Raw genomic sequence first — 13,578 nt, 5'->3', positions numbered from 1 at the left:
AATTAGAATTTACGATTATAAAAAATAAATAAATAATAGGTAATATACGAAAGCTTCTTGGAGAGCACTCATATCGTAGATTTTCAACTGTGAAGTGTAAAAGAGTCTGGGTTATATGCCACTCTTTCGTACTTCTTACTATAGTAACGGCATGCGTACCTACATAAAAGACGGTTGGGAGATTGGAAAAATGTGGTAGTACTTAAATTTGCAGTGTATTTGTCTATGCTTTAGAGAATTATCAAATACTTCTTTGCTTTAGGGTTACCATTACAAAATAATACACGGCACTAAAGCATTTTGAGCGCAACGAAGAAAATCAATAACTAAACAGTGATGTATTCATTCGTCTTTTTAAAATGAGAACGTAACAAAACTTTTCTTTTAATTCATCGAAGAAACTATTTTATTTAAAAAAATATATCTGTTGAAGCTTGATGCTCATTTTTTATTTATTTACATAGTGATGAATATTCTCATAGTTACGGCGTGGTAGAACATTCTGCGTGTTTGAATATCGCCCTTTCCGCTAAATATAACTGTTAAAGGTTAGTAAATCTTTTAATTATTTAACAGGGAATCTTTGGAATCTATATAATTGTTCAAAAATAGTGTTGAAATGGACTATCGACCTTCGCCATTGTCTGCAGCGTGCATGGTGCATTGCGTTTATGATAGGTACTTCAATGTAGGTATGTAGAAGTGTAGAACTTATTCCATAGTATCTTTCCTGATCCGTCCTGTACCTACGTTCTTAGGTAATTACATTTTTTGGAGTTTCATTACAGTGCTATTAGCATTGAATAAAAATCTGTTTCGGCACTTTTCATTAACTTTTTATCTGTTTAAAATTGGAAGTGCGGTCTCTTTATGAAATTGTTTCGTGACTATTTTATGGTATTTGTTATTTTTATATTAATATGTGATACGTTATGACAGCTAAGAGTTGTTGTAAGTTACTTTATTATTATCAATTTTCAATAATTCACTCAAACTAGGGTTTGGTCTTCAGAGGGGAATAAGAGTTATCCCTTAAGTTGGATGATTGACAATTCAGTTCTCATTTTAAGATTACATCTGCGCCGGGTTTGTGTGCTTACTTGAGACTTATTTATATAAGTCTGGTATGCATATTATGTTTTATCTTCAGGATTTGTTTTTTTTTTCTGGTTTTCACATTTACTATAACAGTTTTATTAAAACAAAATCCTACAAATGATACTGTCCATATTTTAAATAATAGCCAACACACAAAGGGGATGGGCAGGGCAGAACATTGTTAACCCTACATAAATTAATGACTATTTATTCATATGTAACTAGTTTTACAAATTTAAATGTTTAGTGATCAACGCCAAGCCATCAAAGGGGATTTCCTGTGTCCATCAGTATTGAAAACTATACTTTATTGTATAAACACAAGAATATAGCTTCATATTTAAATAATTTATTATAGATTAATATTTCTTTAGCCCCCTATTCTAAAAGGGTCCAATAAGATATCATATATATATACTCACAGAGTCTGACTGACTTTGCAATTATTAGGATTACTATCTTATTCCTTAGAACCAATACATGGCAGTTATTTCACAAAAATAAACATTACCAAGGAGGTTTGACATCATGCAGAGAGTTGTTTAATATATGTATAGTGTCAGGCAAATAGTATGCATCATTTAATATGCAATGTAAGGCTGATAGTTTATTTGCAGTGTATTTATACTGTTCAGTTATATTCATATTTGTTGACAGCCATCATTATTTGAAGATAAGCTTTTGTTTGAAGTTTCTTTTGGTGTGGTTGTTAAATAATATGGTTTCATGGTTATGCAATCTAGTAGCCTCTGTACAGCTAACTTTAATATTTATATTCATAAATGTTCTCCATATTTTTTACAACAGAGAGAGTTTGTAACTTGTGGTAACTTCTAAGTTAAATGTCCAATTAGAATGAATTATAGTTACTGCTATATAAATACCCTTGATGATAAAACTATTTATTTAGATATTAATACTGCAATACTAATGGATACACTTAATGTAACCCAAAAGCTGCTATTGCGACTTAACTATGATAGATACATTCCCTCGCTGACTTTTTAAAATGAGTACTTTAATCATGTGGTAATCTTTATGTATCATCAATAGTTTTCTCAACTCCCGACAAGTATTGCATTTCATAGGTAAAATTTTTGTACTTTGGGATACTTTATTGCAATTTTCTTAAGAATCTTAAATTTTTTGAAAATAATTTATAGCCTATGTTACTTTGTGATAGTTATGCATTCATTTGGTGAAAAATTCTTTAAATTTGTCCAGTACTTTCGGAGCCTATTGGGTACAAACAAATTTTTCCACTTTATTATATTAGAATAGATATATGGAATTACATAATTTATGGAGGAAAAAACAAGAATTAAAATTCAGCATCTTACATACCTATTTTTTTTTTTACATTTACATTTTGATAATAATCAGGGCACTTTAGGGGAAATAGATATTTGGTAAACCTAATCATAGTGCTTTTTTAATATTATGTAATGTACAATTTCAAGCTATGTGATAAGGCGCTGTCAAATCAAATCTCTCGAGTTTTGTGGGCATAAACATATTGAATGTTTTTGTTACTGAATTTTTGAACACAGTTTATGACAAAAAAAATGTTGAGGGTTTCCATGTCTGTTGGTTTATTACCACCCATAGTAGAATTCCGAGCCGCACGGTATGCACCCTTAGGTTCACGGTCTCCCTCAGGAGCACTGGCGCAGAAGTGGAAATAATATATGTGTAATAACAAACGGGGATAAACTTCTCCTATTCCATGTTCCTGTGCTTTAACATGTTTATTATATCCCTTGTCAGGGAATATAATCGTTTGATATAATTTTTGTCTCTTGCCTGAGCTTGCCCTGCTGGTGTTGTCCTAGCTCTGGGGCCTCGACCCTGGCGAGCTTCGCATTCGCGAAATTCCCTATTCTTAACGTTATCCTCATCTACAGTTATCCGAAACAATATCTGTGATTCAGAGAATTATTAAAAAGATCTAAACAGTAATCGGGCGAAGTGTATGGCGAGGAAAGAAACATTACCGGCCACAGTAGTATACAAAGTCGCGACGCTGTCTAGACACTGTCGCGCAGTATGTTATGAGAAAAAGTTGTCTCCTTTTTCGTTCCTATTTAAAAAATCGCTAGTACGCTGTTGCCCGCGGCTTCATCCGCTTTTTTTAGTTTTTCACGATTCCCGCTGGAACCGATCTTTTTGAAAAGTAGCATATGTGTTAATCCGGAGTATAATCTATCTCTATTCTAAATTTCAGCCTAACCAGTCAAAAAGTTTTTGCGTGAAAGAGTAACGAACATCCATCCATCCATCCATACAAACTTGCGCATTTTTATTAGGTAGTAGGATTTTAAGCGTGTCATAACTTAGTGTGTCGGCATTTGTACGGCACTTCTTTGTACTTTGGCCTTAGTCTGCTTTTGAATTATTGATGATATAACAACATGATTGCCTTTAGTTCATATTTAGTGTTGCTGTAAGAGCCTTGCGGTCTTGCGTGTCAAAAATGCTCTTGATGTCCCTTCATATTATACTGTTTTCCTATGGAACTCATTACCTGATCATATAAGAGACTGCCTATCCGTGCACTCATTTAAACAGTGTGAAAGAGCACTATCTATCGTTTTCATAGTATATTTATCGGAAGTTACTTAATATAGATACTAGCTGACCCGTGCAACTTCGTCTGCACCAAATCGGTTATTACCGGAAAACACAAATAAAATTACATTTTCTAAAAATTAATCCTAGCTAGATCGATTTATCACCCCCTGTACACTAAATTTCATGAAAATCGTTGGAGCCGATTCTGAGATTCCAATTATATATATACAAGAATTGCTCGTTTAAAGATATAAGATAAATTAGAAAATAAATATATATTATTTTGTCTATAATTATTATAATATCTATGTAATTATAGACAAAATATATATATATTATTTATTTGCCTCGCTGCGGTGGTTTCGAGGACGTTTTAGATTTTATTTAGTTTTTAAATACCTAGTTTATTTTAGGTTATATTTGTTTTTAAATTGTAAATACTATATATTAAATCATTTCTCAGTATAAAGGTCTATGTAATTATTTTCAAATTATTTATGTATTGGTGACTATACCACATTATAAAATCATATTGCTCATATCCTGAGGTGGCTGGAAGAGATCTCTTATAGAGATAAGCTTTCCTTTTTCTACTTCATATAAATATGTTTGTAATCAAAACTTATTACATAAATCATAAATAAATAAAAATTAATAAATTAGTTTGCTATTTACTAGGTTACAGGTGGATTCACTTTATGCTGTTAGCAAAATATACTAAGTGTGATAGTATGAAATATAAGAGTACAGTACATTGTGACATGGGCGCACATAGGTTTAATGAGCATATAATATGTAATATGCTGTAGATAGTGTGTCAACTCTCACTACGGTACTCAATCATAAAGAGTTCCGGCGCGCAGGGGCGTGCAGTGGGTTTCTTACCAAGGTACCTATGCATACAGTAGGAACATTGCATAAAACAGCAAAATCCTCTTCCTATACGAGTTATATATCAATTTTAGGGTAAGCAGTGCTTTTGTTCATGTATGAAGAGCACGCCACTGCCGACGCTCTATTATGGCAGAACCGTCATAACTAAGGCAGGAGAGGGGTCGCACCTATCCGCAACGCACTCATTCTTTGTAAAGTCTAGCGGCCGAGTTGGCTCAATATATTGTTTACACGCGGTTTATAAGCTTGGATACCCCAGTGGTTAGGTCTTCGGCTTACTTTCGGGAAGACCGAGTTCGATTGATGAGTATACGCTTTTATAATATGATTCCTAAGGTGATTTTGAACCTGCCAATGCACAAGATTAAAGAATTTGTTAAAACACATTTATTACAGCGAGGTTACTATACAATTGATGATTTTTTTAATGACAAGGTTGCTTGGAAGCATCCGGCTCCGCTTTCAGCTCTCACAAGATAGAAATATGAATGTTAAAATGCAAAATGTAAATTGTTGATGTTGGAAAAGAGCAACTGCTGAGTTTCTTGCCGGCTTCTTTTCGGTAGATTCTGCCTTCCGAACCGGTGGTAGAATCACTACAAACAGACAGACTTGACGTTTCAAAAGTGCTTTTATTAGGCCTACTTGAAATAAATAAATTTTGAATTTTGAATTTTTGATTCCAGCACGCGCTTCTAATTTTTCGGAGTTACGTGCGTTTATAATTTTAGCAATTAAAATATTACTTGCTTTAACGGTTAAGGAAATATCATGAGGAAACTTGCTTGCCTGAAAGTTCTCTGTAACGTTCTGCTACACCAAAATTTTTGTTAATGAGACTTGTATTTTAGACGGTATTTTATTAAACGTAGTTTGGTTTTCAATATAGGTTGTAACTGTAACCTGTTTTTTCTTAGATGTTGTTATTTTTCCAAAGTCGTTTCTTTTTACTCTAATTTTCATAATAATTAATGAACAAGTAATTAATGTTATTTTTGCCTTATTAAATGAGCAAATTATTTATAACTCACCTGCCAACAATTTATTGAAAAGCAGTCGCCGCAACTTCGTTTGCATAAATCCACTCTCAAAGGGATGATGTAGGTGATGAAAGTTTATTTGTTAGAATACGCTAAACTGTGCTAAACATCAGTCTCATCTCAAACAATTCTTGAAATAAGCAATATGGCAGGGGTTCCTAACCTTATTAAGCCAGCGCCGCACTTACAAGTTACGAAATTTTTCACGTCGTAACCTAACTTGTTAAAATAGAGATATTTATAAATAAGATAGGCGCAAAAATTAAAAAATTCTCATTATGGAAGTAATAAAACCATTTTATTATTTTAAGAATAATGATTCTACCTAAACAATGGGATGGCTGATCTTGGTGATCTCTACACAATTTTTCAGAGTGTGGGACACATAATAACATCACGCCCCTTAGTAGCAAACCATCTTAGGATAGAGAAGGCGGGGGAGTCGAAGCGGTCTGGCTAGAACAGTGAAATAAATTTTGTAAGGGAAATTTATCAAAACTTCAATAAGTCGTGGGGTACCGCTATCTGTACTAATAATACCAAAACCAAAATCAAAAAGCATGCCAAGGAAAACTAATTTAAATAAGTGATCAAAAACTTAACTTCAATAAACAAATTTAAGCATGCTATTGTACAGTTATCCGTGATGTTATATGTTAGCTTGATTATATAAAAAGCTAAAAAAATACGAAAAATAGGAATCATACGTAGACATTATATCTGGTGGTGTCTTTAATCCCAAACTGACTATTATTTCAGCATAATGATGTAAAGTGTTCACTGCTACAGTGCTGATTTTCAGGCGACCCTACCTCGGTATCGCGGATCAGCAAAGCTCGATTGTATCCTGTTATAATGTATAATGGTTTTATTTCAGATTATTGTTGGTTGAAGTAAAAAATATACATTATACAACACTGTAATTATAAGTCAAAATGGAAGAATTAAACGGCGAGCTTTTTGGGGATGGACTTGTTAGTCTGGGAGATGAGGGGTCTTTGGAGTCTACCGATAGTGGAAAACAAGAACAAAATTGTAAAATTTGCGAGTGAGTTTTTTAATACTGCTATACTTATAATAATATATAATATGATATCATGATGCATAATATGTTTATGGTTTACATAGACAAAGACAATGCATTTTTAATTTACAGTAAACGCGAATCTTTTTGATAGAGATTTCAAATTTTTTTTTCACTTTATCTGCATTCTATGTAATCCAGATTTGATTTTTATTTATATTGTTGTTTATAATTTTTAGCAATAAATTATGCAGTCCCCGTGTATTGTCATGCCTTCATGTATTCTGTGAAGCATGTATTGATAAACTGATGGTTAACGAAGCTGGGGATTCGCTTAAATTTGATTTGGCTGTTGAGTGTCCTCTGTGCAAACAAGAAACTAAGGTGGTAATTATACTTTCTCATAAATAATTTAATTGAATTGTGAGCCATTTAAAACAAAAAATAAATAATAATTCATGTTTATTTAGATGCCTGGAGGAGGAGCAATGTCACTTCCATCAGACTACGTCCTTACAAACATCTTGGATGTTTCATCCATGGATCAATCCGTTGTTTGCACTTGTTGCAAAAGCAAGGAACCAGCAGTCGCTAGATGTACTGATTGTTCTCATTTCTTATGCGCTAACTGCAATTCTGCGCATGAGTTCATGAGGTGTTTTGAAAATCATCGCGTTGTGCCATTCGATGCTTTAAGATCATCCAAAGAAAAAGCTGCTGTGCACAAGCCAATTTTCTGTACTCGCCACGCTGGAGAGAGCCTCAAATTTTATTGCTGCGAATGTGAAGTGGGCGCATGCTCAGAATGTTTAACCCACGATCACAAAGTTGGTGAGCATCGTTGTGAGCGTATTGTTGACGCTGAGCCAAATTTACGCGCAGAACTGCGTACTTTTATCGTTGAAGCTAATTCCCGTGCTGTCGCAGCAGGATGCGCGTCGGTTAAAATTGATGACGCTTTAGGTGATTTGCAGCGGCAGAGAGATGACGCTGAAAACATAATTAATGAGGCATTTCACGCTTACAAATCAGCTTTAGAGAGGCGTCGTGAAAAAGCTCTGGAAGAACTAGAGAGATTGCATAAAGAGAGAGAGCTGAAAGTAATGGACCTCTTCGATCGTGTTGACAAAACTGTACAACGTATAGATTGCGCCTGCAAGTTTGCAGCCAGGCTTCTCAGAAGGGGAGACGGCACTGAAATAGTGATGTTGAAGAAAACTGTAGCTTCTCAATTCACTCGGCTCTTGGAAGGAGCTCCCGAATTCGACGTGGATTTTTCATTGGAATTTGTAACGAAAATGGAAAAATTTGATTCGATAACCGAGGAATCTTTCGGGACATTCCGCACTGAAGCAACTAGAGCGGAAGAAATGAAACGAGCCAGTGAATCCTCTGCCATTGTCTCCGTGACTTCGAACTCCCATTCACCTGCTATATCCGTAACAAATGCCCCAGTTTTCGATGATTATCCACTGGGTAACGTCCGTCGCGTAACGGGTGTTTCAGTAGGCAGTTTAGTTGGGGTTCCCGGGGTCGGAGGAGTGCCGACCATTGGTGTTCCAGGGGTCGGTGCAGTAACTGGCGTTGGCGCCGTGCCGAACACCGGCGTCCTTCCCGGAGTCGTCAACGTTAACAGCGTCGGAGCAGTTACTGGTGTGGGGGGAGTTCCTACTATGCCATCGATGGTCGAATATAATTTGCAACAACTGGCAAGCATTGCTGAGAAAGATGTGCCGCCGCCGCCTCATGCATCACCGGCTCCTCCGTTTACTCTCGCTGAATTACTTGCTGGAGATCTCAATTCACCTCAAGCATATAATAACTTGCAAGCGCTCGCGAAGCTCGGTTTGAATGCGGGTGAGAACCAATTCACAATACTTATTTAATTGATGATGATGATTTTGATTTAATTAAGTAATTTCCGTGTTGAGTTAGTGCTTTGCGTGTTCGTATACGGATTACAAAATTCTGGATCGAGGTAAAAGACCACATTAAGTATTAGAAATTTGCAGTCCGGAGTTATGAAATTGGTGTTGTTCATCTCTTTTCCCCGAAGGGCACGTTGAGTCGTTCCGGTTTTAACATGTAAATATGACTGTAATTGGTAAAGCTTTTTACCTCGTATGATAGAAGAAACAAGCCTAGTACTGGGACATTATTAAAAACGAGAGTAATTTGAAACGAATTTGCAGATGTAAATGGATTTGGCGGAGTTGGAGGTGTCGGTAATATTGGCGGTGTTGGTCCTCGCGGCGTGTCTCCGGGCAGACCACTCCTAACACCCGCAGAAGAGGCCGCACTAGTCGCTCCACCGGCGCCCCTTGTGCGTGCTAACAAGGCTACACCGATGCATATTAGATTCAAGTTTGGTCAACTTGGCGGCGGAAAGGGACAATTCAACTCGCCTCATGGTTTCTGTCTTGGAAACGATGAAGACATCATTGTAGCCGATACAAACAACCATCGCATAACGGTATGATATTTGCAGAGATACGTTTTGGGCTGGAAAAATACAAGACTAGACACTAGAAATGTACCAACACTTATACTATACTATAATAATATAATTATTAATATAATTATTATTATTTATATAATTTTGTTAATAAATGGCAATGTTTCAGGTATTCGACAAGTCTGGTAACCACAAATTCAATTTCGGCGTGGCGGGCAAGGAAGAGGGTCAATTGTGGTATCCTCGTAAAGTTGCAGTCGTGCGCGCAACAGGAAAATTCGTCGTTTGCGATCGCGGAAATGAGAGATCGCGCATGCAAATTTTTACCAAGAACGGACACTTCTTGAAGAAAATCGCCGTACGTGATATATTTTTTAATCTTTTGTAGAACACAGTCCAATCTCATTGAACATTACTATCAATCATATTTTATTTTCCTGTTTGAAATATTAGTAGGTTTAATTTAATCAACATCTTAAACAGGAAATATTTTAATTTTGGAAAAATAGGTAAAACAATGTAATAATATTAGGGAAAAAGTATAAAATAATGTGATATAAATTATTTTCTGAATTATTTAGATTGGGTCTTTTCTAAACCACCGTATTGAGACAAAATAAAAAATAAAATTAAAACGGTCAAGCTGCTGTCGAGTTTTTGATACACGCACGGAAGTTGCGGCTTCCGCCCCGGCTTCGCACAAGTGCAATGAAGATACGAATGTTGAGCAGTTAAGGATTTAATAGTACAATTTCATAACATTGATTTAATCGATCCCGTAAGATTTTGCCAGGCATTGCTATTCAAGCGCACATAATTTTATTGTTTTGCGACGGTATAATTTCCATGTTGTCCCATTTTCATTGGGTCAAAATCTGTTGAAGGGTATCTGGAGAAATTAAAGGGAACTCTTCAAATATTATAGGGAGACTGATGATACTAGATATAATTCCAAACCTACCCATTAAAAAGCGCAATTTCAACAAAAAAAACAGAACTTTGTTATACACCTAAAAAGCAAGAAATAAATATTTTCTACAACATTTTTAAGTTGGTGCCAAATAAAATGTAGAAGATGTAAAGAATATATTATGACGATTATGTGTATAATGCTTCTGAAAAGCGACTGTTTTGAAGAGTCTGGTTTGTTTCCAGGTACGCTTCATCGACATCGTCGCTGGTCTGGCAGTCACCGCTGAAGGACTCATCGTGGCTGTGGACAGTGTCACACCAACTGTGTTTATCTTATCTGAGGAGGGAGATCTCATGAGTTGGTTCGATTGCAGTGAGTGCATGAGAGAGCCGTCAGATATCGCAATCAGTGGTAAGAATCGAATCAATTTTTGACGATTTCCCTGGCTCAGCGGTGAGCACGGTTGTTTTAAGTTGAAGGTCTCGGGTTCGATTCCCGGCCGGTGCAATTTGGAAAGTTATAGTTTTTCACACATACATAGACTCTGTTAATGCTTACAAATTACGCATTTATCATGTACTGTCTCACCATTGAATTGACCCAACTAATTCCTAACTAACTATATATGTAGTATAATTGCACTATACCGCTCTCTTGCAGCTTTTCCTTCAGAGGTTGCCTGTAAGAGATTGCTTGCAGCAAAAAGGCCGCCTTTGCATGCCTACAATTCTTGTTGTTGTTTATTCTATATTTTATCTATATTCTGATGTTTGTGTGCAATCAAGTATTTCTTCTTCTTCTTCTAATTCCTCGAAAAAAAGCAGTCTCGCTTACATTCCTCGAACTTAAACGGCAGCGAAACGAATTAAACGAAAAAAACTAATTAAAAGGCAGCCTTAATTTCTTACTAATATTATAAATACAATAATGCGTTTGTTAATGTTTGTTTGTTCTTCCTTCACGCCCTAACTGAGCGACAAACCAACGTAAATTTTGGCATATAGCTAGTGTAAAGGAAGGAGAGTAACATAGGCTACTTTTATCCCAAGAAATCAAATGGGATTTTTATGAAACTGTAATGAATCACGAAGAACGCGGGTAAAAGTTATTTATAAATAAATAATTCACAGGCAAGGAATTCTACGTGTGCGACTTCAAAGGGCACTGTGTGGTTGTATTCGACGACGAAGGCCGGTTCCTTCGTCGCATCGGCTGCGAAAATGTGACCAATTTCCCCAACGGCATCGATGTTTCCGATGCCGGAGACGTTCTCATCGGCGACTCGCACGGCAACAAGTTTCACGTGGCCGTGTTCTCGCGCGACGGAGCCCTTGTCACCGAGTTCGAATGCCCCTATGTCAAGGTTAGTAATATTTATTAGGTTTGCATAACTTATTAAAAAATATACATATTCGTCCAAAGTTCATTAACCAAAGTCACTCGTTTTTTTAGTTATATGATTAACTAAAAAAGGTTCTTATTAGTAGGTATCAATAATTAATACAATTTTAGATAATAAAAGTTAAGGCATCAAACTCTTAGCTTAAAAAATTATAATTAAATTTCAATTCTTACATTTTTGGAGTTAAAATACATAAATTTTGGCTTAGGCCACTTTGATTCTTAAGGTGCGATATACAGAAGTAGAAATTTTAAACATTAAAATTTTTAACAAAAAAATAATTGTATAGGTGTCTCGCTGCTGCGGCTTGAAGATCACGTCGGAAGGGTACATAGTGACCCTTGCTAAGAATAATCACCACGTTCTAGTCCTCAACACCCTTTACATTGTCTGAGGAGTAACTCAATGGCTGTAAGTCTGCATACTACAAGATCTCACATTTATTCCCTATATTATTATATTTAATTGCTGATTTTACAAAGCTTAACATTTTTGCTAAACCAGTATTTGATTACTTACTTTTTGTTGTTTTGTGTTTTTCACGATAGTCACATTTAACCGTTCGCTACGGTGATCCCAATTTTCCTATTTCTTTGTCTTATGTTGTGAAATTTTAATTAAAGATTTAAATTGGCATCACTGCTAGTAGATACGTGTAATTCCCAAAGTACTAGATACTTTTGATTTGTATCATCTCACATTTTTTTTTATTATGGTTGCATTTAGTTGTAATAACAGACAATCCAAAGTTTAGGCTAATATCTCTTTGTTTACATATGTTATTATCCAGTCAATATGCACGTTAAGAAAGGATTATAATGAGAGTTTGATTGTAGAGTTTTCATATTTAGGATGGTTTGCTTTTATGATTTTGACATTATTCTTTTATTTTGATTGGAATACCGATCGAATACGTACACAGCATTGTTCACTAATTATTACTTTAATTTTAAGGCAAGAACAAAAGCTTTGTTTAGATGTGGGATTTAGAGCTCACAGGTAGACGAGCGCTGTAACTCACTGCCAAATATGATTAATCTATGATCAAATCAAAGCATATTTGCACTCCTAATTGTTGACTGGACTTACGATTTTGTTTCTAAATTTAGCAGCTGGTATGGTTCCTAGTTCGGGTGAAGTTTTATAATACATGTCAATTAGGGGTCTGCGTGGGTGTGTCGCCTCAATAGTAAATGCGTTGGCTCCCTATAAATTTTCCGATTGTAAACGCTTGCTTCCAGAGCACCACTTTTGGCAATTTTAATATTCTCTGCGAGCGAATATTCGCAAAAGTCACCTCTAAACGCACAATTGAGTTTATTGTTAGCAAAATTTCGTTATTATTATGACCAAAAGAGGCGACACTGTAATAACGTGCCATCTAGTTTAGGTTAATCGCGTATACAATATTATATATTGTCCGTTAAAATATATTTACCATTTACAGATTTCTTGTGTCTATACAAAACGTTTTTTCGTGTACTCTTGTTTTAGGAGCCTATATTTGAAATTTTTTCATCACTAGGCTATTATAATATTGATATATACCGTTTGGTTAATTTAAATTTATCTTATGCTAATTATATTGGAAAGCCACTGTTACTAAAGAAAAGTAAATAACTTTGTACTGTACTGATAATAATGAAAAGCAATACGAAACGAAACTGTTTAACTGGCATCTTCGTGCATATACTTAGGGTGATTACAAAGATAATTGGAATTTTAAATATTATAATAGATTAGTTAACGTATTAACGGGTACACGTCGTCACAAAGCAATTAACAAAGTTTTAATGTGCCGTATTTCTTCGTTGAATTAAAATATATTATACTAGCAATATAATATATCCATGAATGTGCCATTATAAACAAATTTTATTTCTACAAATTTATATGTTTAAAATTCGTATACTGTTCGCCAAAGTATATATATTTTTATAGCTACCCACATTTAAAATTCAAAATTGAAATTCTTAAAATGTTTAGGTAGTAGATTGAAAAAAAAATGTTAAAATTGTGGTTAGTAGATTAAAATTATTAAAAAAAAAAACAAAATTTTCATGTAATAAATATTTCTTGGTTTTATCTGTTTAGATGTTTGATGTATATTGGATATTAATACTGATAATGATATGGTGAAATAATATGTATTGCAAATCATAACGACGAAAGAAACATTTT

General features: G+C 34.9%; 1 protein-coding gene across 2 annotated transcripts; it reads left to right on the top strand.

Moving 5' to 3' along the window:
• Positions 1-301: 301 nt before the first annotated feature.
• On the top strand, positions 302-13,298 carry LOC120623824 (brain tumor protein-like). 2 transcript variants are annotated; one of them, XM_039890081.1, is made up of 9 exons: positions 302-548; positions 6,481-6,651; positions 6,867-7,011; positions 7,098-8,484; positions 8,820-9,100; positions 9,252-9,440; positions 10,238-10,406; positions 11,126-11,358; positions 11,687-13,298. In XM_039890081.1, the coding sequence occupies exons 2-9, from the start codon at positions 6,539-6,541 to the stop codon at positions 11,789-11,791; spliced, it is 2,622 nt and encodes an 873-aa protein (XP_039746015.1). In that variant the 5' UTR covers positions 302-548; positions 6,481-6,538; the 3' UTR covers positions 11,792-13,298. The 2 variants fall into 2 exon arrangements, with proteins under 2 accessions (XP_039746015.1, XP_039746014.1); XM_039890080.1 differs by having other exon boundaries at positions 6,867-7,014.
• The last annotated feature ends 280 nt before the right edge of the window (positions 13,299-13,578 follow it).

The sequence above is a fragment of the Pararge aegeria genome, chromosome 5 (genome assembly GCF_905163445.1).
Source record: "Pararge aegeria chromosome 5, ilParAegt1.1, whole genome shotgun sequence".
NCBI classification, from domain to species: domain Eukaryota; kingdom Metazoa; phylum Arthropoda; class Insecta; order Lepidoptera; family Nymphalidae; genus Pararge; species Pararge aegeria.
The sequence above is the reverse complement of the archived record's forward strand: the minus strand, read 5'-3'. Positions and strand labels throughout refer to the sequence as shown.